Raw genomic sequence first — 26,095 nt, forward strand, 5'->3', positions numbered from 1 at the left:
GAGGAGTGTGTGAGGAGTGTGTGAGGAGTGTGAAGTGTGAGAGGAGTGTGTGAGGAGTGTGTGAGGAGTGTGTGAGGAGTGTGTGAGGAGTGCGAGAGGAGTGCGAGAGGAGTGCGAGAGGAGCGTGAGAGGAGTGTGAGAGGAGCGTGTGAGGAGTGTGTGAGGAGTGTGTGAGGAGTGTGTGAGGAGTGCGAGAGGAGTGCGAGAGGAGTGTGAGAGGAGCGTGTGAGGAGTGTGAGAGGAGCGTGTGAGGAGTGTGAGGCGAGAGTGGGGAGTGTAAGAGGAGTGCGAGAGGAGTGTGTGAGGAGTGTGAGAGGAGTGTGAGAGGAGTGTGTGAGGAGTGTGGATGATGTTTTAGCGAGGCTCAGTCACTGGGTTTTAGTTTCAGTCACATGCTGTAATTGAGTTTTTACCAGATCTGTACATAGAAGCACACGCCATGGATTTCTGTCACTGATATTATGTTATATTACGGACTGGGTGTAGTTCAGGAAATAACAAGGCCATGTGTTTATGTCCTGTCTGAATGATAATGTTCATATTCACACCAATATTACGGATCATTTTGTGTTTTATAGCTTTTTAGATTCCATTTTCTCCTCCTGCTCATTGTAGTGGGATGGAGAGTGTGTGATTATTATTGCATGAATTTCCCTTTATATCACGTTTAACCAAGGGCATGTTGAATATCACAGATTTATGCTGGTTGGGTGCAGATATAATTGAGCAATTCATCTTTGCACTGATAATGTTCTGAACATGGTGACTCTTCAGTAAATTTCCACGTATGCCTGTTTTGGCTTGGTGATAAGTGTGTTTATGTTTTTAATGACAAGCTGCTGATGCTGGAGCAGATGGTTTAGAAAACCAGTGAAGGTTTTTAATAACTGGCCTATGTTTCTACTGGTTTAAAAGTAGAACTGTTATGTAATCAGATGCCGGAGTTTATTATTGAATTCTACCTTGAAGGGTTTTGTAAGCTGTACTCCTGGCTTTGAGAACATATGTTCACATCCAAAGTTCAATTCTTCATCATATGTACACCATGGCACCTGGTGGTATTAGATGGGTGTAGAGATGTAGGACTCAAATCCAGTCTTGAGATGTTTTCTGTTTTGATCTGGACTTGTCTCGGTCCTGGGCATTGGTCTCATTAAATATGGTCTTAGTGTCAAATGAGAGTTTGTGAAAATAATATTTGTGTTGTCAAAATTTGACAAGAAGTAATTCCTTCTTTTAAAAAACCTGGGTGGATGCATGGATTGATGGATTGATGAATGGATTGATGGATTTATTGATTGACTAATTAATTGATGGATGGATTGTTGAATGGATGGCTTGATAGATGGATGGACTGATGGATGATGGAGGATGGATGGATGGATGGATGGATTGATTGATTGATTGATTGATTGATTGATTGATTGATTGATGGAATGAATAATTAATTGATGGATGGATTGTTGAATGGATGGCTTGATGGATGGATGGACTGATGGAGGATGGATGGATTGATTGATTGATTGATTGATGGAATAATTAATTGATGGATGGATTGATGGATTGAAAGATAGATTGATGGATTGATGGATTGAAGGATGGATTGATGGATTTATTGATTGACTAATTAATTGATGGATGGATTGTTGAATGGATGGCTTGATGGATGGATGGACTGATGGATGATGGATGGATGGATTGATTGATTGATTGATGGAATAATTAATTGATGGATGGATTGATGGATTGAAAGATAGATTGATGGATTGAAGGATGGATTGATGGATTTATTGATTGACTAATTAATTGATGGATGGATTGTTGAATGGATGGCTTGATGGATGGATGGACTGATGGGTGATGGAGGATGGATGGATGGATGGATGGATTGACTGATTGATGGAATAATTAATTGATGGATGGTTTGATGGATTGAAAGATAGATTGATGGATTGACGGATGGATTGATGGCTGGATTGATCAATCAATGGATTGTTGGATGGATGGACAGACTGATGGATTGATGGAGGGATTGATCGGTTGATGGATTGATAGATTGATTTGTGACTACCTATTAGTCTAATCTTTGGTGCAATGCACAAATGATGATAATTCATTGAAATGAAGGTTTGGCCTTGAAAAAGGACTCGATCTTGACTCATGTTCTCTCATGTTCATTTAGACTCAGTCTTGACTTGGTCTCAACTCCCTTAAGACTCTGTCTTGACTCTCAGCTAGTCTTGGTCTAGAATTGACAATGGCAGTCTTTATCTACAGCCCTATAACGGCAGCTAATATCTAACATCTATCAAAAGCTCAACAATGAAACTACTCAGTTCAGCAATGCATTAAATCACAATATCTTATCCATAGTGGAATAAGCATTATGTGCAAACTATTACACACACGCACACACTTAAAGACAGATAGACAACTGCATTCTAACTGTGATTTATTATTTTTTTTAATAATTTCAAGTGATTCATGAAGGCAGGACGCAAGTGCCTAAACTCAGTGTGGTATTTATTAAGACTAATCAGAAATCAATTATCAGAGTTCACAATATGGGTCAAAACATCAAACCAGAATTATCCATAGTCAACACACGAACAGCAGGCGAGGCTCAGAACCAGAAAACAGAAGCAGGAGAGAAGGATCAGCACTTAACGGGATGACAGCACTTAGCAAAGATAAACTTTGTGAGGAGAAAAAGAAAAAAAAAGGTGTAAATAAGCAAAGGACAGGTTCACACATTAGAGCAACAGAGAATTGAAAAGACAGAGGTGGAGACACGATTGCAACCAAAATAAAGACACATGGCCATAATGAACAAAAACATATAATACGAACTCAAGACAAAAAGCTAATACAGCCATAAACAGCCATCATTTTGTTTCTTTACACAATAAGTACTTACATTTCTAACTTGCAAAGCATGCACTAAAACATATATTTAGCCATTAGGGTGTGATGCTAATGCACTACATCACCAAACACTACCAGACACCTCGTATTTTTTATATCTTACTATGGAAATTTAATATATAGTGTATACATAGAATATCCAATATGTAAGTACCAGACATGATTAGCAAGTAATGTGTACTTATATATTAATTACGGAGTCATACAGATCATATTCTGAACTAAATATACAGATCATATTCTGAACTAAAGTGCTAATATTTGTATTAACCGTAATAGTAACATTAATAGTATAATGTCACACTGCTGTATGTTTTGAATAAATGTCCAAGAATAAATATGACAGCCGGCTGGAGAAGCAGACATCTCATCCCCTGGGGTTGATTAGCCACTTCTGAATTTCACAGACTTCCACTTAATGGAAGTCCAAATTATTCTCGTTCCATGATGATGGGAGATCTCTTCTGGCATCAATCCATTCTCACACAGACGCTGATTAGTCCATAAAGGACGCTCAGGCTCGGAGTGCCTCGACAGGGCAGACACATTTATTCAGAAAGGCCAGTTGAAATTATTCACAGGGCGCATGGCGTAATTGACAGAGTCCATAGTAGGCCATTATCATCCATCTCACACTGGCTCACACACACTCACACGTTCTGCATGGAAAGACGTCTTATTCTGAATGTTCAAGAGACCAATCACAGACACCAGTCAGTCACTGAGTTATATCCGACCGTTTATCATCAAAAATAATCAAAACTGGATATTTAATTCTTTTTACATGTGCAATAAATGGCTAAAAATGTGCATTTGGTCGTCTCTGGGTTTCGTTTTTGGGTTTAAGACAGCGACACCTTGTTAGAGAACTGCATGAAAGTCACACCATTTGAGCTTTGGGAGGTTCATTATCTTTTATTTCACAAGTATTTTCTTCTACATCTTAAGAATAGAAATAGAGTGGTATTAATAAAGAGAATAGTAAATTATATGAGCATTCATTTTTCAAACCTGACACTGTATTTCAACCCTTGAGTGCAAGGATGTTTAAAAAATATTTATCAGGATTAATTTGAACCATTTGGACTGAGTAGAAGAAGACTGTACCATATGGCAGTATAAATCTTCATTTCTCTGAGGGAAATCAGCCACAAACTATCATACACTGCGTAACTGAGTTAATTGGGAAAAACTAATCAGCCTCCCTATAAGACTTTTATTCTAATGGTCATATTTGTACTCGTTTCTGATAGAAGACTCGTCTAATTTCCTAGCACGTTTTAGATCGAGACAAAGCCGGGAAAATGGTGATCACTTCCACAACCTCATTTAAAACGTTAATAAAAGATCAAACACAAACAGACCTGATGTTGCCAGAATGCAGTGCTCTGGCACTGGGAGAGTGTTTGAGTTCCTGCCCGGTTCTGCTTATCGTCTCCCTCCAGAGTGGTGGCATGGAGCTGGGAACAGGGTCAACACAAATGACTACACACACACACACACACACACACACATTACAGATGGAGCAGATGCACTCAGTCCCATCTGTACCAAACACACTGCCTGCAGCAAACCGTGCCAGTCTCTATTACTCACCGCTGCAGTGACATGCACTGTGATGTCAAGTCAGGTTTATTTATAAAAACCCAAAATCACAAGCATGTCTCAGTGGGCTTTATAACCCATAACACACACACACACACACACATACACACACACATACACACCTTTGTACTGTGATTGTGATGTCTCTCTCACTGCTGTGTCTGCATGTGTGATTGTGTGCGTGTGTGAGTGAGTGTGTGTGATTGTGTGAGTGTGTGAGTGTGTGTGTGTGTGTGTGTGTTCTTACGATGGATCACTTCCTTGCTGTACTCCAGCAGCACCTTCACCTGCTCAGTGTGTGAGAAAGCTGTGAATGAGGTTGAGAGCTCGGGTGTCAAAACAGCGCTAAAACCTGGAAATCACTTTATTACATTTAAAAAAAAACACTAACAAAATGCTGATGATGTGATACACAAAGATGTTTCAGTGACACATTTAATATAACGATTTCTTAGATTTGTCCATATGTTCATCTATCACTGAGTTTACGTATTACAAAAATTCATCAACTGATTTATGCTGAAACAGATTAAACATGTCATTCAGTTAGGCCACGTTGATTAGATGGAGTGTGCAAATTATGTAAATTATCAGCATGTGGAATACATTGAAGTATGATGGATGGATGGATGGATGGATAGATGGATGGATGAACAGAGGGATGGATGGGTGGATGGATGGATGGATGATGGGTGAATGGATGGATGAATAGATAAATAGATGGATGGATAGTTAGTTAGTTAGATGTGGTGGATTGATGGACTTATGGTTGGTTGGTTGGATGGATGGAGGGATGGAGTGATAGATGTATATATAGATGGATGGATGGATGGATGGATATATAGATGGACGGATGTCTGGCTGGCTGGATATATAGATGGACGGATGTCTGGCTGGATGGATGGATGAATAGTTAGTTAGTTAGATGCGGTGGATTGATGGACTTATGGTTGGATGGAAGGATGGAGTGATAGATGTATATATAGATGGACAGATGTCTGGCTGGATGGATGAATAGATAAATAGATGGATGGATAGTTAGTTAGTCAGTGATGGTATGTTTTGGTTAATGCAGTTGTTGATTTTTTTTTAATTAAATAATATTTATATTAATTATTAATTATTATTATTATTATTATTATTATTATTATTATTATTATTATTAATGCGATTGCTAGTTAGTTTAGGAATGTTCTTTAATAATAGTGTGTGTGTGTGTGTGTGTGTGTGTGTGTGTGTGTGTTTGTAACTAAGTCGCTGCTCTCTCTTCAGCGTAGAGCGAATGGTGAACTGACCTGTCAATCACACGCGCTCGTTCTCTGGAGTGGGCGGGTTCACACACTGCTCCCACTCCACCGAGCCATGTCTCACAGTGCAATGCCGACACACACACGCGCGTGCACACACACACATATACACACACACACACACGCGCGCGCGCACGCACACTCCAGCTGCCATGAGCAGCGCCGCACTTCTCTCAGAGCAGCACTTTAAACACATACGCGTACACACACACACACACACACACACACAGAAGCGGATTTCTCTCCTGCTCTCCTGCGCGTCTGAGTCTCAGGATGTGTGAGACACCGCTGATGAAAGCTGCGCGCGTCGTGCGTAAAGAGCGCGAGCGCTGTCCGCGGTGCTGAAGACCGGCACGAGCGCAAAGGGCTTTTCCCGGAGTGCGTGCGAGAGTGTGTGTGTGTGTGAGTGTGTGTGTGTACTGAAACCTCGCCATGACTCGGAAGAGGTTGCGGTGTGTGGCTGTGCGGGGATTCCTGGCGTGGGAAGTGGCGCTTTTAGTGAGGTAAGAGCGAGATTTCATCACACTGACAATTTCCTCCATTTTCCATTTATTTATTTATTTATTTATTTATTTATTTATTTATAGAGAACTTTGTTTTGCACGTGAAGCAGTGTGGTTAGTGAATGAGTTCATTTATTTCACTTCAGAGAGCCATGTGGTGTTTTCTCGCTTGGACATGGATTTGTATTTGTTTGTTTGTTTGTTTGTTTGTTTGTTTGTTTGTTTGTTTGTTTTATGGATGGACACAGCACTGTTGACTGTGTTGAAGGCAGATCAGTGTGTAGTAAACTCCTTCCAGCGCAGTGTGACATTTCCTCTCCAGTTCATGTAGCAGATCTGAGCAGGAGAAGTTTTTCCACTCGCTCTGAGTGTGTGTGTGTGTGTGTGAGTGTGTAACAGGTGACTGTGTGAAATTACTTCATCCAGAGCTGTTTATCAGTTTGTTTACACTGTATCTACTCTCTTTTTTATATTATACCCTAAACCCGATATGTCTTATACACAGATTTCACCCGGTATATACAGCGTGTCTCCATATACAATGTTAGACTTGAAAGAAGGAGAATAGAAACAGCAGCTTCTACAGAAGTGAGTAAAAACCATCTTTAAACTGATTTAGATTCAGACTGAGAGGGAAAGAGACAAGGAGAAAGAGGGAGGGAGGGAGGGAGGGAGAGAGGGAGGGAGGGAGAGATGGGGATGTTGTAGTACTCTATAACAGAGAAGAGAAGAAGAAGTAACAAGGAAGAGAGAGGGACAGAGAGAAGGGGAGAGGGGAAGAGGGGAAGAAAGAAAAGGAGGGAGGGAGGGAGGGAGGGAGAGAGAGATGTGGGAAGAGGGAGAGAGAGAGGGAAATAGAGAAACAGAGAGAGAGCAAGAAAGAAAGAGAGAGGGACAGATGGAAGGAGAGAGAGAAAGGAAGTGTGAGAGAGAGGGACAGAGTGGAGAGAGAGAGAGAGAGAGAGAGAGAGAAATTTTCACACTGTATCTTATATAAAATATTCCTATCAGCTGCTGTAACTACTCTGAAAAATAAAGGTCCCAGAAAAGATTCTTTAGACCTGTAGAAGAAACATCTATCTATCTATCTATCTATCTATCTATCTATCTATCTGTGTGTCTGTGTGTCTTTTTGTCTCTGTACACAGATAAAAATGGTTCCTCGAGGCTTTGATGATGATGTAAGGTTTTTTTAATTTCCTAAATGGGTTATTATTACAGTTCTAGATTTACTCATTTTAATGATTGACAGACAGACAGACAGACAGACACAGATAGATAGATAGATAGATAGATAGATAGACAGATTATCAGGCAAACAGACAGGCAGTATAGTGGACAGACAGACAAGTAGACAAACATAAAAAGACAAACAGATGGATAGATAGACAGACAGTCAGACAAGCAGGCAGGCGGTCAGGTAGCAAGGTGACAGACAGACAAACAGACAAGCAGGGACAGACAGGTAGATAGACAGACAGACAAGTAGACAAACATCAAAAGACAAACAGACGGACAGATAGACAGGCAGACAGACAGACAAACAGACAGTAAGACAAGCAGGCAGGTGGTCAGGTAAGACAGGGAGACAGATATACAAACAGACAAGCAGGGACAGATAGGTAGATAGACAAACAGACAAGTAGACAGACAAATAAACAGACAGACAGACAGATAGATAGATAGATAGATAGATAGATAGATCTGTCTGCATGAGACACACATGTGCATATTCAAACACAGATGATCTGTCCTTCGTTCATTCATTCATTCATTCATTCATTCATTCATTCCTGACATTAATGTAGTGGAGATTCTGACACACGGCTGGTTTAAACATGCTGCTGTTTACTCTGAGTCGACTGTTTGCGATGTTGCGGTGGAATCAGAGGAGTTAGTTACTGATTGATGATGGAGATGACGGACTCGGACTTGACCTCAGAGTGTGTGACATCACGTTTCAGTGAACTTCAGCATCAGTGTTAGAACTCACTTCACTATCACAGCTAACGTTTGTGTGTGTGTGTGTGTGTGTGTGTGTGTGTGTTTAATCCTCACTCACTGAATGCATGTAGTTCGACTCCTTCACCTGAACGGAGGGATTTTATGGGCGTAAAATGAAACTTTAATTAAAGAGAGAGATGATGATGATGATGTGTGCTGGTCACTGAAGCAGAGTGTGATGATGTGATGAATCATTAATGTGCTGCATTATTGATAAGTTTAGCTGAATGGCTGCAGGGAGAGTGATTACAATCACATAGCACTGAACACAACGCAGAACAGCAGATATTTCATCTCCTCTAATAACCTCTGCGTGCGTGTGTGTGTGTGTGTGTGTATTAAAGGTCTCTGCACAGATCAGTCTGCCATCAGGTGTTTATTCTAAAAGCGACATGTTCCTCTCCTCCTACAGTAAACAGTGTAAGAGCCAATCAGCCAAGACACGTCTGAAGTCCAATTCTTTAGCTTTGCGTTGAAACCTCAAAGCTAATGTAGCTAAAAAGGAAGGGAAGCTTATAGCCACCAGTTTAGCATCGTGTAAACTGTACGTTCTTGAACAGACTTGCTGTTATCTGTGAACATGGACAAAAAATGGACACTGTAAAGATAAAAACAGTCTCAGGTGAATCAGTTGTAGCCAAATCACTTTCTTCCTCAGCACCTGACTCAGGTAAGGGGCGTGGCCTAAAGTTTAAAAATGGAGTTGTATATTAGAAGTGGTCCAAAAGATAATTCATGTATACAGGGTTCCATGTACCATTATAAGATAAGATAAGATAAGATAAGATAAGATAAGATAAGAATGGAACCTAAGACTTAGGGCTGGGTGATATAAAAAAAAAATATTATAATCACAATTCTCAAAGGCATTTCTATAATACATGACATGGATGTATGTATCTATTTATTATTAATAAACATATTACAGTAAATGTATTTTTATGATTTAAAACAATAAATACAAATATTTAAAATTGAAAAAGAGGGGGAAAAAACATTTGTATACAATTTTATTACACACAATTTTGTACAATTTTATAAATTTTATTTATCTTGATAATGTATTAACAAGAACAAAATATTCTTTGCATTAATATAAGCCTGTGATTTGCAGCTTCAGGCGGCACGGTGGCTTAGTGGTGAGGACGTTTGTCTCGCACCTCCAGGGTTGAGGGTTTGAAACATTGTCCATAGTGTGTGTGTGTGTGTGTGTGTGTGTGCCCTGTGATGTGTTGGCACACCATCCAGGGTGGCTCCTGCCTTGTGCCCCAAGTTCGCCGGGATAGGCTCCAGGCTTCCCCGTGACCCTGTGTAGGATAAGCGGTACGGAGAATGGATGGATGGATGGATGGATGGATGGATTTGCAGCTGCACTACTGTCAGAGCTGCTGTTCTAGAAAATGAATCAACACCTACTGACCAATCAGAATCCAGAATTCAATAGTGTTAAACAGTTTTGCACTGTCTGGACATCACAGACTCACAGTACTGAGAATTTGCTGCTCAGCGACAAGTGTGTGTGTGTGTGTGTGTGTGTGTAAGAGAGAGGGTGTGTTGAGCTGGTTGGTGATTTAGGGCATGAAAGGTAGATTTGTCTCTGAGTGCATGTCTTATAGATGTCTGTGTAACTGCAGTCCAGTTGTGCTCTCTCTCTCTCACACCCACACACACTCACACACACACACACACACACACGCACACACAATCTGCCCAGAAGCAAGAAAGCTGTCAGAGTGTCTAAAACGAGACATGCACTGAGACAGGACGTCTTTACAGCTCTGCGTTTCGCCTCGGTGCTTTCCGTGAGTCTGTGTGCTGTTTCGTCTGGAGTGAAATCATTAAACTTCCTTCTCATAAAAGAGTGAAGGAAAGATCTGACCTGTTGCTTCAGCCAGGATCGCAACTTAATCACAAGAGATGGAGGTGATGAGATGGAGTGAAGGTGTGACTGGAAACTACAACTGCTGATATTTGTTTAGCTACTTACTGTAGCTAGATCAGGCTTTTAGACAACCTTAGCCAAGGAAACAGAAATAGAAAAAAGAATTTTGTCTGTAAGGTGCTTTCACATGTGCTTAGTGTGTAGACAGTTTGAGCAGAACGCTGGTGTGTTCTCCACCTCGCTGAGGTTCTTCAGGCACATGAGAACGTGATGATCACACTCAGATCACAATCACATCTGAGTGATTTGGTCTCTCTCCACTTCTGAGTCAACTCTATTGAGAAAGTGATTCGACTCTGAATCAACTCACCTGCTGGAAGTGAATCAAACATGCTGTCTGTTTATGAATTGCGTTTTTTTTTTTTTTTTTTTGGTGAGCCGCTAAACTGAGCCAAAGCACAGACTTTTAGTGGAAATGGCATGAGATTTGGATGAACAAAACAAGAAAATAAACACTGGATGTGATATATAAAACAGTTTAAACATATTATTTATATAATTATTTAATCATTTATTTAGCACCCGCTCTGTGTTCTCTGTGCTCGGGTGATTGTTATGATGTCCTTGCACACTTGCCAAACATTTCTTTAACTTTTTTTGAACTTTTTTTTTTTTGACAAAGGAATATACCATTTTCAAGGACGCTTTCAGCTCTACACACTCCTCATCTTTCCTTTGCTTTTTCGTTCATTTAATGACATGCACTGAGAAAACAAACCAAACCAAACAGCAAACGAACCAAAAGTATCAAATTTCAAGATTAAGACTCAACAATCAGACTAATCGTTGTAAAAGAGCTCAAGACTCATGGGTCAAATCATATGAGCCAAATTGTAAAATGTTATGTTATAGCGCCACCATCAGGCTGATTGTGCTACCTTCAGATCAAGTTTCTATTGGTTTTATTGAAGAGGAAGAAGAAGAAGAAGAAGAAGAAGAAGTCTAATGAAAACAAGAGATGTTTAGCTCAGGTTCATCCGGCTGAAGATTCTCCACAAGGGGGCGCTCTTACTTGAGTAATTTTTTTTTTATTTAAAATTTTTTTTAAATATATGTATATACATTGCGTTTACGTAGACTTTGAGCCGATAAACATCTGATTAAACTGTCTGTAGTTCAGCGACTCTAAACATGGACCAGCTGAGCTTCTGTAGCAGTTCCTCTGTCTTTCCTGTGTCATAAAACGTAAACTTACAGCTTTACTTCTGATTGTTACAAAGCGCTGACACTGGAGACTCCTTCCATAAATGTTACATTAAAGCCTCCTTACAAAAAAACTTCACCAATCAACATTTTTTCTTTGGTAAAATAACAAATTTTTCCTCCATATGATTAGGTTTAGATTATGTGGAGTATCTGCCATACCTACCAAGTGAAAGGGTTGTTACTATAGAAACGATAATGTACTTAATTAAAACAAAACTGTCTGACCAATCAGAATCCAGAATTCAACTAAGCTATAAGGGTTTATATTTAGGGTTTTAGGTGACGGTGAGACTCTTTTCAAAACAGGTACATTTGTTCTTTGGTGGAAAAATAACATCTATATAATTTATAATTTGTGTGAAATCATTCAAAAAATGTGTTCAGAGATGTGTTATATCCATTACGATAAACTTTAACGTATATAGTATTTTTATTAACTCAATTTTCCTCTATTTTGTTTTTGTCCACACTAAAATACAAGTGCAAATACATCTTTTTGAAAAAAAAAGTAATATTGATATTGTGATAAATTGTCATAATGTACTTTTCTTAAATATCATAATATTATATTCAGTCAATCGTAAAATAATTACAGACTGAATGGCAGCTGCTGATTTGATAAAGAATTGTAACAAAAAAATTCTCCTTACAGTCTCAAAAATCTTTTACATTTTTATAAAATAATATTTTATTCTTAAATATGAAAAGAAATATTTTTGCAGACATTAAATAAAGTATCGAACTTTTTTTGATGTAACACTACTGCATTGCTGAGAAATTGTTAACAAACCTATATATCCTGATTCATATCCTAGAATCCTAGAAATGTCTTTGAGAACTGTGATATGATATTTTCATTACATCACTCACGCCTACACCAATTTAAAAAGCTGTAGTGTGATGCGGAGAAACTGGATATACGGTATATTTGACAACGCTGATGTCTGTTATCCTGTGATTGGCCCCAAATGGTCATGTGATCCCAGCTTATACAACATATCCAAAATGGAGGATGAGTTAATTCAGCTGTCTTTGTTGGGCGAGAGAAAGCACTTTATACAGCAGTTAGTTCTGGTCCACTAATCTGATTGGACGAGCAGCATTCCAAGACAAGATTTTCCTATAACTGCACCGGGATGCATCACTGTGTGTATCATTGTGTGTATCATTGTGTGTATCATTGTGTGTATCACTCCATTCGTCTGTGTTCGCCACTTAAAATTCTACTTCCTATTTTGAAACTGTCACTACAGTAGAGTTAGCGATATCATCAGCAGGCATGGCAAACAATACTTTTCATGAATATAACTTTTGACTTAAAATATGAAAGCTCGTCAGATGATGATGAAAAGGAAGAAGGGAAGCCAAATTCACCAGAAACACACCTTTAACAGGAAAGTACAAATTATTATGAGCTAGCCAGCTAGCCGACGTGCTATAAAGTGAGTGTGGCTTCTTTAGGATCTGTTTCCACTAGCGGAGCAAAAATAAACAGAACATTTGGCCGTATTGTGTCTGATATTAATTACTCGATATTAATTTCTCACAATTATGCAGTTATACTGAATATCGGCACGGCTGTGATTAGTTACTGCACTCGGCCTGCGTGCTCGTGCCTACGCTGAATCACAGCGAACTTCCTGGTTCGGGTAAAGTGTACAATCTGCACATGCTCAGCATAGGCGTCCTTCTAAGTTTTACTGTAGAGAGAAATCATTTAAAAACTACATTAATATGCCGAAGTGGATGAAAAAGAACGACCATTTTAAATTTCATGGAGTGTGTCCGCTGATACTTTGACAATTGTGACATCAGGAACTCCGTGCAACATCTATTTAGGGATCTAAAGCTACATCTGGATGTCTGTAAAGCTGCTGTGTGACTACTTACTGTTTAAATGCTGTACAAATAAAATCTAACTGAATATTTAAACATATTTAAACATAAACATTTAAACATTTAAATCTGTGATCCAACATTCACTGAAATGTTTTAGCTGTAAAATTAAGAGTTACTAAAATCTGAGCTGCAAATGACAGGCTTTGTAACTACACTACATGAAAGCACATGCACATATACCACAAACAGCCAGCTCAAACAGCTCCCAGGACGGACACACACATACACACACACACACACACACACACACACACACAAACCACACTCTGACACTCAGGGGGTTGATGATGCTCTGCAGGAGTGGAGGTTGAGGTGGATGACAGCCGTCACTCAGGCTGTGTGAACGTGTCAGAGTGTGTTGGCTCTTGTGACTCCACACACACACACACACACACACACACACACGCTGTAAACCATGGCATTAGGGGAATCTGCACTAAGCTGGATTTGAATGTGTTTTTCATGAATCTCAGAGCTGCCAGAGCTTCTGTTCTTCACTTTCACTCAGAATTTCACTTTCAGTTGCATTATTTCATGCATTAGTTAACATTTACAAAATATAAACATCAGCATTAATATATATTATACCACTGTGCTGTTAAATTCTGGATTCTGATTGGTCAGAAGGAGTTGATTCATTTTCTTTCAGTTAGCAGCAGTAACGTTATACAGGGACTTGTACGGCAGAAGCTCTGCATAAACACTGATAAAAACACATCAGTGTGTAATTGCTGCTATAGTGAGGTGACTCATGGAAGGAGTCTCCAGTGTCAGCACTTTGTAAAAGTCAGAGGTCAAGCTGTAGCTTCATGTTTTCCGACATGAAGTGTGCAGGACTGAGGAGTCTCAAGAACCAAGGTTAAGAACATTAAATGTAACTAGAAATGGATAAAATGTATGATGTCCAAAATGGGATTTTGTAAATTCTGGATCGCTTGATTTATGAGAAACCTACAATCTCTGTTTTTGTTTGTATGTTTGTTTTGTTTTATTCATTTATTTTACAAATTAATATTACAAATACCGTTCAAGCTATGGAGACAATTTTAGATGCTTTTTTTTTTTAGTCACGTTCAAACATGGCACATTTAAAAGACATGCTATTTTGGTCTTTTTCTCTTCAGCAATAAAAATAGACAAATTTCTCCTTCCATCTCCTGAGCTACTTCCTCAACAACATCGAGTGAGTCAGATTCAGAGGAAGAAGAGAAGTCAAGAAAACAAGCATGAAAATATGATGAAACATTTACTGAATATGGACTCATACAAGCGTGACGATAAACAACAAGAGGAAACAGAAATGTCAAAGTGTGGGTTTGTAGAAAATTCCACTTTAATGTTCATTTAACTAAAAACTATTATCTAAAAAGAACTAAAAATCATAATCATTGGCAAATTTCAGTGATGCGACATGTTGTTATAGGAAAATAATCAACTTTGGGATGGTAACAGTAACTCCGCTTCATCACACCACCCTGTCGTTGATTATTTTCCTAAAACTAAAACTAGTGAAAGGCACGCGGAGTGATTGTGATGATAAAGCCAGTGATTCAGCTGCTTGTGTGATGACACAGTGAGTGTGTGACCTACACTGTCAGAGTGTTAATCTGTCACACACTGTTTGGGTTATATGACTTGGCAGTAGGGGTCCGACACACACACACACACACACACACACACACACACACACACACGCTCAGTCTTTCTGTCTTGTTCATGCTTTCACTGCACTTTGATTCACCGCATGGAGCTGTAATGCAGGAAATAAATTCATTTAAGATGGCGGATGTCAAAATAAACACAGTCTGCTGATTCTGTTTCTTCTTTATTTTCTCTCTCTCTCACACACACACACACACACACACACACACACAGTGTATAATTACAATGCCTGTCTGTCTCCATGTGAGAAATGTGTGAAATTTAGTGCAGCACTGTTTTAAACATGACGCATTCTGAGTGATGAGTGTTGGAGCCACGACCCGCTCGCTTCTGTTCTCATTTCTCTGCACTTCTCCTCCGCTTTAGTTCACAATAAATCACTCTGTGTTGTGCTGTTACAGGAAAATAATCAACAGCAGGGTGGTGTGATGAAGCGGAATAACTTCACCTCATGAACTGTTTTTATTCCGCTTGCACCACAGCAGCTTGTCCACAATTACAATTTTTTTAATTAAAGGATGACACTTCATACTTTTCATTAAAAAGAAGTGACTCTTACTCTTTTCCTCTATGCCCTTTGCTCCTCTAGCACTCAGTTAAAATCTTGTGTCTTAGCACTACTCGTATTGTTCTCCGCTTGATATATCGTTTCACTTGTATTTCCTCATGTGTAAGTCGCTTTGGATAAAAGCATCTGCTAAATGAATAAATGTAAATGTACTTTTTATCTGTTTAAAGTTACATTTAATGTTATAACATAATGCTCTTTCTCTTTCTGTCTGACTCTCCTCTTTCTTTCTGTCTGTTTCTTTCTGCCTCTCTTTATGCTGCCTATCTCTCTCTCTCTCTCTCTCTCTCTCTCTCTGTCTCTCTGTATGCCACCTCTCTCTCTCTCTCTCTCTCTCTCTCTATCTATCTCTTTCTCTCTCTCTCTCTGTCTCTCTGTATCTATCTATCTCTTTATCTCTCTCTCTCTCTCTCTGTCTCTCTTTCTCTGTCACTACTCTCATTTCCTGTCTCTCCCTCTGTCTGTCTCTCTTTCTCTCTTTAACATTATTAGCATTTTCAGCTGAAGTGTTACTTTAAGCCATACTGTAAATTACTATAAATACCTTTCACGTCAAGTGGTAATTTATTTTCTGATTCGTTTTCACCCCAGGAGAGTCTTGTTTCTCATAGATCCTTCTTCTCTGTCAATTCCTAAATGGATAGGTGTGGCATTTATACAGAGTCTTCTTTACATTCATAATTAAGCTTTTTAAAAAATGATTAAAAAAGAGAGAAAAGAAAAACAAACAAACAAACAAAAAAATCTTTGTCTTCTTCCAGTATAACAACCTGCTGAAGTATTAAGTTAAAAAAAGCCTCTACTGAGAAAATCTATTCTCTTAAATGACTCTTTTCAATATTTTTTTTATCACAAACATCAACAGCACCAATTACTGGATCAATTATTATTATTATTATTATTATTATTATTATTATTATTATTATTATTATTATTATTATTATTATTATTATTTAGCCACTTCAAATGAAGTTTCACCTAAAACTCGTACTAAGCTTGTCAGGTTTATCTCAAGTTCAGGATCAAACCCTGGACTCTGAAGGTGTGAGCTGCCATTTTATTTTATTCCATACACCTGGTCATGACTGTGGTCAGGATGTGCAGATTTATAGGTTTCATCTACGTTCTACATCAAATGTAACTATAAGTGGATAAAAAGTACAACATATGTATTAGTAAAAAATTTAGAATCATCGGTAAATTGCTGTGGTATCAGAAGAATAAAACACTCTGGGACGTGCTGTGACGTGTGTATAACAGTAGCTAAGATTTATCACACCACTCTGTAGTTGATTAGTTTCCTGTAACTGCATAACAGGAAGTGTTGTATTCCTTACGTATTACACAAGCTCATGAAATGGTTGTAGCATTAGTAGTTTGTGATAGCAGTGTTTAATTTTGACACAAAATAAATGAGGTTTTCAGAATGAAATAATTGGCAAGTCCTAAACTACATCATGATTTTCATTAATTTGTAATTAACTCTGTAATTAACCCTTCAGGATCCCCGCTGTTTACTGTGCCGAATGTTTGATGAGATTTTACAAACCGCAGTTTGAATTGTGGCCTGTGAAGAAAGTGAGTCTGAGAGGCTAATGTGTTTCTCTTTATACACACACACACACACACACACACAAGTCAAGGGCACTCTGACTTTCTCTTTACTTTATTCCTGACTTTTCTTTTACTAAATAAATTCACTACTTGCGTCTGAGAGGCACATCTTGTGTCTGCAGACTGTCTGTGTAGTAATAGAATTTAGCTAAACTTTAACAAAGCACATTTAAAAAAAAAAAAAAAAAAAAAAAAAGCAATAGGACAGCAATCTCCCTAACACACTGCAATATAATACAGTACAAAAAATAAATTCAGAGGTTCTTCTTATCAACATGGGACTTCATGTCCTCCTCTCAGTCCATTCTGCAGTTCTGTGATTATATAATCATCTCAAAACCCAAGGCTGTTTCTCGCTCTCTCCTTTTTTTAATAATCACAACCAAGCTCAGAGAAATCAAATTACCATTAATTAGCATTGCAACAATAGTAATGTAATATAAAAATGGCACATTATTAAAGCAGACACATCATTCTTTTTCCTGTAATTAGTTTTCCTGTAATTACAAGATGCAAATATTGGAAAATAAAAAGCGCTGCAAACACTAATCTTTATTTATCATTAAAAATGTTGCCAGTCTTGAGAGCCTCCTTTCGAGATGATAAAATGTGCAACTCAATAACCTGAGTGTAAGCAGCTATCTGATAAATAAAGGACAGAAAGGTATATAAATGAAAGCTCTGTTCTAAAGAGCTGTTTTGATGCACTATAATGCAGTGTGATCCCATGTGATACGGCGTGATGCTTCATTCCTCAGCATCGTCAGAGGCGTCAACACTGCTAACAAGAACATCCTAGTGAGCAGAGAGAAGAAAACTGAATCTTATTATAAAACCAATTAATAACACCACATCTACTATACTGTATATATAATATCACCATGTACCTTTGAATGTATTTACAGCTGAAAGCATGTACAATGCCATTCAAATGCTTTTTTGAACATTTTAGTATTTAATGATTTAATTGTAAATACTCCAAAAATCTAACCAAGCGACTGGAGAGATGTTTATTCTTAAATGTTTTGTGAATTGAGAAATGTTAGAGATGACTTTATTTTATTGGAACACTGTAGCTCTAATCTAAATAAAAGTAAATACACCAAATCTTTATCACTCTAATTAGGCACTTTAGACACACTCCATATTTATGTTTACTAGCATTGTCTGTATATAATTTATAATATATATAATACTATAATTATAATTATAAATATAATAATATTTATAATACTAGCATTGTCTGAGTCCTTTATATTATATAGGCTTAACAGCTTTAACCTCCAAGTGCTTCTGCTTTTAATAAAACATTCATTTAGAGTCGCATTAGGAACGAGCGAGCAGCTAATAAGTTCCACAAAGATTTCCTTAAAAGCTTTCCTTATTTAATTGCTATTCTGAAACACTGTGTTTGCTCTGTGGCTACAATAGTGATTAAACTCTAATAAAACATAAGAAAGTCACAGGGGGCAAAAACTTTTGGCAATGTGTGTCAGGATGAAGTGTTGTGATTGCTGTCAGACAGTGGCACTTCTTGCTTGAGTCGATATTACAAAAAGTCAATATCAAGAAAAATTGATATAGGTTCAAGGCCCAATCGGTGCAGAACTGAGCCATGGCTCTGGTGAATTCTCATACACTACATCATCTCCCCTACCAATCCTGGGAGTCTGAGATCTATCTCCAAATTGCTCATCTTTAGTAGCTGCCTGGTCAGGGTTGTGCTAATTTTAAATTAGGTTACAACGTTTATATATATATTTTGGAAAAAAGAACCAACAAGATTTGTTAGGAAAATATAGTGGGCAGGTACCAGCAGATAATCTAGCCGCAAGCAGCGATGTGCAGGGTCCAAGCACTCTTCACAAATATCACCTCCAGTGGCCAGTTCTTGCCAAGTTACACAGAACAATCAGGGCATCATAGTTTAACATACTTATCAAGTTTTGTTATGAGAGCTTAATGCAAGTTGTGTAATATTCCTGCTGAAAACCGATTGGCTGATGGTGGCCATGGTTTGAAAGTAACCCAGTCATCATCAAAAATCTTCTTACAGATTCACACAAAGATGCAGTATACCAAATTTCAGACTTACGGTTCTTGAGAAAGAGCTAGCTGAACTTTGCTCTGCCTTCTATGTATGACCACTTCCCAAGTGTTTTCTGACATCCTCTGAATCTCGTCCTTCATATGCCTTCCAAGCTTCATGCAAATCCATGCAACCAATCATGAGTTAAATCTGTTCAAGTAAATTACATTTTGCCTTGATAGAATTGATTGGCATGTGGTGGACATATAAATCTCCTTACTACCAAATTTCACATCTCAGAGACTTATGGTTTGGTCTCGTTTTAAGGGAGAAAAATAAGAATAAGAAAACCTTTGGTGCTTGGACCCCTAGTAAAAAAAAAAAACAGTCCTGCACACGCTACTGTAGTTGAGATGAACTATGAACTAGAGTGATGTAGCTGAGGTTTGAGGAACTATCAGAGCCAGAATTTAGGGGGCCATACTGGTAGAGTTCATTTCAAAATCAAAAAGAAAGACCCCAAACCACCCCAAAAGGCATTTTGTTGCAGAAGGAGTTTAACTTGTCTGCTTTTGTCCCACTGTCCACTCAAGTGTCACAGAGCCAGCAGTGTTGATTAGTGGTATACGTGTGTGTGTGTGTGTGTGTGTGTGTGTGAGTGACGGTAAACTTTATGGTTATTAAATTACGGGCAGATCTGATGATGTGCTGGAGTGTATCCATGTGTGGGAAACCCATCTGGCCTGCTCGCATTGATCTGTCCAAAGCTATCTATGCCTGTACAGTGTCCACAATCAGTCCATTGAGGGAGATATACACAATCCATTAGTGTAATGGAGGAAATTGGGTGGATGTGCATTTGATTTGTGAGTGCCATAGCAGCAGCATGTACAGTAATTCAACTGACACGCTTGATGCCAGTATTGTAGATAAAGGGTTTCTCTGTAATGTGATATGTGTGTTGTGCTTGACTTCAGTCCACTCTATAAGGGAACCATGATACTGATCTTCTACATAGTGTGCTAGATCAAATCAGCTTAGAGTGCCCTCAAGTGAAACCTAAAGTGGGAGGCAGATCCACATCACTTTCAAACCGTAACATTTCCAAACCACAGCATTTCTAAACCAAACTGTCTCGAACACCACCATTTCCAAACCAGACTGTCTCCAAACCAGACTGTCTCCAAACAACACCATCTCTAAACCAGACTGTCTCCAAACACCACCATCTCCAAATCAGACTGTCCCCAAACACCACCATCTCCAAATCAGACTGTCCCCAAACACCACCATCTCCAAACCAGACTGTCTCCAAACAACACCATCTCTAAATCGGACTGTCTCCAAGCAACACCATCTCCAAATCAGACTGTCTCCAAACAACACCATCTCCAAATCGGACTGTCTCCAAGCAACACCATTTTCAAATCAGACTGTCTCCAAACACCACCATCTCCAAATCAGACTGTCTCCAAACACCACCATCTCCAAATCAGACTGTCCCCAAACACCACCATCTCCAAATCAGACTGTCTCCAAACACCACCATCTCCAAATCAGACTGTCCCCAAACACCACCATCTCTAAATCAGACTGTCTCCAAACAACATAGTCTCCAAATCAGACTCTCTCCAAACAACACCATCTCCAAATCAGACTGTCTCCAAACACCACCATCTCCAAATCAGACTGTCTCCAAACAACACCATCACTAAATCAGACTGTCTCCAAACACCACCGTCTCCAAATCAGACTGTCTCCAAACAACACCATCTCCAAATCAGACTGTATCCAAACAACATAGTCTCCAAATCAGACTGTCTCCAAACACCACCATTTTCAAATCAGACTGTCTCCAAACAACACCATCACTAAATCAGACTGTCTCCAAACAACATAGTCTCCAAATCAGACTGTCTCCAAACAACACCATCACTAAATCAGACTGTCTCCAAACAACACCATCTCCAAATCAGACTGTATCCAAACAACATAGTCTCCAAATCAGACTGTCTCCAAACACCACCGTCACCAAATCAGACTGTATCCAAACAACACAGTCTCCAAATCAGACTGTCTCCAAACACCACCATCTCCAAATCAGACTGTCTCCAAACACCACGATCACTAAATCAGACTGTCTCCAAACAACATAGTCTCCAAATCAGACTGTCTCCAAACACCACCGTCACCAAATCAGACTGTATCCAAACAACATAGTCTCCAAATCAGACTGTCTCCAAACAACACCATCTCCAAACCACACAGTTTCCAAACCACACAATCTTCAAACCATACCATGTCCAAGCAACACCATCTTGGACTGGGCAGTGGTAGCTCAGTGGTTATGGCATTGGGTTACTGAGCTGCTGATCAGAAACTCGTGAAACAGTTTCAGCACCACCAAACTGAAATTGTTGGGCCTTTGAGCAAGACCTTCCAACTTATTATGAGACTTCTGATGGTGACTAGTTGCAGTAGTCACAGTAATGGGGTGAGTACCACCCCTACACACGCTTCAGTATTATGGGTTATTTTAGGTAGATGACAAGTAAGCAAAATTAAGATCATTTCAGTTTCAAGTTGTAACATGAGAAAGTTCCAAGCGGGTGAATACTTACCACTGTACAGTATATAGCACTTAAAGTAGCTCAAATATGGTTATAATGAATAAAAAGATGGCAGCACTCATAAAGCCCATGGTTATAAGACATGTCTAGATTTGGTATATTAGGATGTTCTTTATAAACACGCTCCACACACTAAACTCACACTGGAGTACAGAGTGTGTGTTTGATCAGCTTGACTTCTTATTCATTCTCTTTGTGTTTGGTTTGAAAAGGAAACAATCCGGAACCGTGTCGCTGATTGAATTGCTAATCTCTGTGTTAGCATGCAGACACTGATTCAAAGCTGAGTTTTGTTGTTTTCAGGAGACACTCCGTGTCCACTGGGGAGACGATGTGATTTCTGTCTGTCTGTATGTGTGTGTGTCATCTCTGAGACTGAGGGTGTGTTGGTCCAGCAATACACACTCTGAAATAGCAAAGAAATGGAGTTTCACAGCTAAGTCTGCTGTGGGGATTTGGTTGTGAGTGTGTGTGTGTGTGTTTGTCATGGGATTGAGTGTGTGTTTTACTGATTCCATCAAAGAGGCCAGCAAAATATACTTCCAGAACAGGGTGCAGTCAGGATTTTATTGTGTGTGTGTGTGTGTGTGTGTATCTGCTTTGCTGGTCATGAGCTTTGAATGTGTGTTTTGACTGATTCTATCAAATTGGCCTGTTAAATACACACAGATAAAACAAAATCGAGTCCACAGCAGAGTGTGTAGTGGGGATTTGAGTGTGTGTGTGTGTGTGTGTGTGTGTGTGTGTGTCAAAAGAGCCAAGGTAATTTTAAATCTCAAAAAGGCAGGTCTGAGATATTGAGTTCTTCTATATCAACAGGACTTCTGCTCCTGTTAGTGCTATTAACCTTGTCTATTTAACTTACTAGTTTTTTAATAAGTAATGAAATAAACCAGTTGTTGGTGGTCAACTTTTGGATGCTGTTCTACTGTATTTAGCTAAACTGGACAAATCTGGACAAATGATATGGATGCGAGGCCACACACACACACACACTACACAATACACTGCAGTTTTTAATCTAGAAAGTGCCATCCTGGTCTTTCTTAGCTGCCAGGCTGCATTAACCACAATGCACTGGGAGGGAGATTAGACGAGCACTGAGGTCAGGGATCGGTGATTCTGCTCTAGGGCTTGTACCCATTGTGTTAAAAGGACTTGTGTTGATTTAGACACATGCAGACACTCGTATATGTGAGTGCGTCAGAGATTCAGTCAAGCACAGAGAATGATTGTAGCTTGGGAGCAGATCAATACAGCACACACAGGGGTCAGAAAATGCAATCCATTTTTATGAGTTGTAACATGAATAGTAGGATAGATGTGTGACAGGAAATCCCGTTGGGAGGATGAGCTTTCATCTTGCACTTTCATCCATAACCATCACCACTCACACTCCCATACAGGTAAGAGCACGTTTAAACACACTAAGAACTTCTTTTTTAATTACTAGACATGCCGAAGATAAACACTACACATGGTGAAGCAGTGTTTAGGTTCTACGCTGCTCATAGATTGAACCAAATTTTAGAGAACCTCAGAAATGTCCAAATGTTAGACATTTGATCCCAATCCCAATTCGATCAAGACTTCAGTGAGGTTTTAAAGCTGCTTCTTCAAGGACAGCAACAAACAAAAAAGAGCCGAGGTAGTAGTAAATGCCAAAGAAGTCAGAATCCAGCACTGCTGAATTCTTGAATCAGACTGGTAAGGAGGTGTTGATTAATTTTCTATAACAGCAGCTCTGGCAGTAGTGCAGCTGCAAATCACAGCTTTATATTAATGCACTTGTTCTTATACATTATCATTTCTACACTAACAGCTCATTCATAGGGACTTGTATGGCAAATCCTCCACCGAAACAGACTAAAAAATGTGTATAATCTTTTATATTTTCTTATTTAACATTTATGGAAGGAGTCTCCAGTGTCAGAGCTTTGTAACAGTCAGAGGTAAAGCTGTAACTTTAAGCTTTTCTGATATCTTCAGTGCTTCTTAATGGCATTCATATGAGCAAATATCTCTGAAGTCTTATTAGTAGGACTGTGGCCAATTTGTTGATCTGTTTCACCTGTGCACAGAAGTCCACACACACACACACACACACTCTCTGAGTTCTCAGTCCCTTTCAATCAGCTTCAACTTGACCATCAACAGTCACCGCCTCACCCACTGCTCTGACACATCATTGGCTACTGGTTGCCATGGTGACTGGCCTGATTTGGAGTGTGTGTGTGCGTGTGTGTGTGTGTGTGTGTGTGTCTGGCATTGAGGTGCTTGTTGTCTAAAGCGACCTGTGTGAGGAGTAGGAGAGAAAGTCACTATGAAGGCTAGCAGTGTAAGAAATGAAAGGCAATTGGAGAGAGACAAAAGATGAAAAATTAAAGAAACAGTTTGGTAAAAAAAAAAAGAAAAATTAAAAATGTGGTTAACTAGCATCTATGCTAAAGGCATGAGGACTTTTACAACATTCTAATGTTTTCCCCATGTTAAAATATTTTTTATAAAGTAAAAAGAATCTGTGTTTAAAATGTCTTTTACCTTTACTTTACATACAGATTTGTAAACGCAATATCAGTGAGACACAAAGCGGCTCCTCAATCATGGAACCACCCCTTAGGCTCCACTTCCTGATGTACGAAGGGAGAATTGGATGATCATATAGGTCTACTTTGGACTTTCAGTCTTTCACTGCTATTTAAAAATAAAGTTATGGAGCTTTACAATATACTTTGAATCAAGTATATGATAATTTGGGCACATACACTACATGGCCAAAAGTATGTGGACACCTGAACATTATACCCATATGTGCTTGGTGAACATCCCATTCCAAAGTTGGTCCCTGCTTTGCTGCTGTAACAGCCTACACGCTTTTGGGAAGGCTTTCCACTACATTTTGGAGTGTGGATGTGGGAATATCTGCCTGTTCAGCCACAAGAGCATTAGTGAGGTTGGGCATTGATGTTAGGCAAGAAGGCCTGGCATACAGTCAGCGTTCATCCCAAAGGTGAAGTCAGGGCTCTGTGGAGGCCACTTGAGTTCTTCCACACCTTTATTGAGTGTGCTTTGTACACAGGAGCATTGTCATGCTGGAACATGTTTGGGATAGGCCTCTTCATTCCAGTGAAGGAAAATCTTAAAGATACAGCATACAAAGACATTCTAGACAATTGTGTGCTTTTAACTTTGGGTCAACAGTTTGGGGAAGGCCTACATATGGGTGTGATGGTCAGCTGTCCACATACTTTTGGCCATATAATGTATTTTACAGGAATATCTGTAACTGTAGGCATGTATGACCCTTTGGCAAAGTTTTAGGTTCATGCTTATCTCTGACTCTCTAACTTTATGTCCCTAAATATGTTATATTTCTTATTCCTTGTGTTTCAGAGAGACCGACTGAAACACAAGGAATAACAAATGGCTCAACCGACTATAGGCCTTTTTCCTTAAGTATCTGAATCCCATCTCTTCTTCTGTCATCTCTACATGAGCTAGGCCTCTCCAATTGGAATGGACTGGTGTATACTTTCTGAATTTATTCTTCTGTTGGTGAAAAGGATGATCTAATCAACATTGAGCATCTGAAGATCAAACCTGTCTCCTGACTCATCTTTGCTGAATTTCTAACCACTTGGTGCCGTGACCCGGATGGCAGACTGAATAAGGAGCAAATATTGGGCAGTGAACATGTCTTGGCTGATTGATGACATCTGGGGACGCAGAAATTGATTAATATTTGTAAAACAGTATTGAATTAAAGCCAAAGTCAGTTTTGCTGGATTTGCAGGATGTGTTTTTGATTTAGCCTGGAGCTGTAGCGACATGCCCCATATAAAGCGCCTTTTGAAAGAATGGAGGAGATTTAAAAGCAGCTGTCACACAACAGAGCATTATAAATAAGACTGGCAGTGCTGGCCTCACACACACACACACACACACACACACACACACACAGAGTCGTGCAGTGTGTACGACAGAGAGGCAATCAGAGAGGCATAAACAGTCATTACAGCTCGGGATCGACTCCGTCATTCACTCTCGCTCTGAAAGAGCTGGCACAAAGCCCAGCCATCATTCGCTCGTCTATCTCCTGTCTGTCACTGGAGCCTCTCTTTGCTGCAGGCTTGTTATCACGAGCTAAAATACACCCCTGAGAAAATTACAGTCATTTAGGCAGACGGAATGATAAGAACAC

The 26,095-nt window shown here is 39.2% G+C and overlaps 1 protein-coding gene across 1 annotated transcript in view; it reads left to right on the plus strand.

Annotated features, from left to right (window-relative positions):
• Positions 1-5,959: 5,959 nt before the first annotated feature.
• The window catches only part of glra3 (glycine receptor, alpha 3), a 69,620-nt gene continuing 49,484 nt past the window's right edge, over positions 5,960-26,095 (plus strand). Inside the window, exon 1 of the mRNA XM_026944828.3 lies at positions 5,960-6,340. Coding sequence (XP_026800629.2) covers positions 6,270-6,340 — 71 coding nt within the window. The 5' untranslated portion in view covers positions 5,960-6,269. The remainder of the gene's footprint in view (positions 6,341-26,095) is intronic.

This window comes from Pangasianodon hypophthalmus, chromosome 3, assembly GCF_027358585.1.
Source record: "Pangasianodon hypophthalmus isolate fPanHyp1 chromosome 3, fPanHyp1.pri, whole genome shotgun sequence".
Lineage (NCBI taxonomy): Eukaryota > Metazoa > Chordata > Actinopteri > Siluriformes > Pangasiidae > Pangasianodon > Pangasianodon hypophthalmus.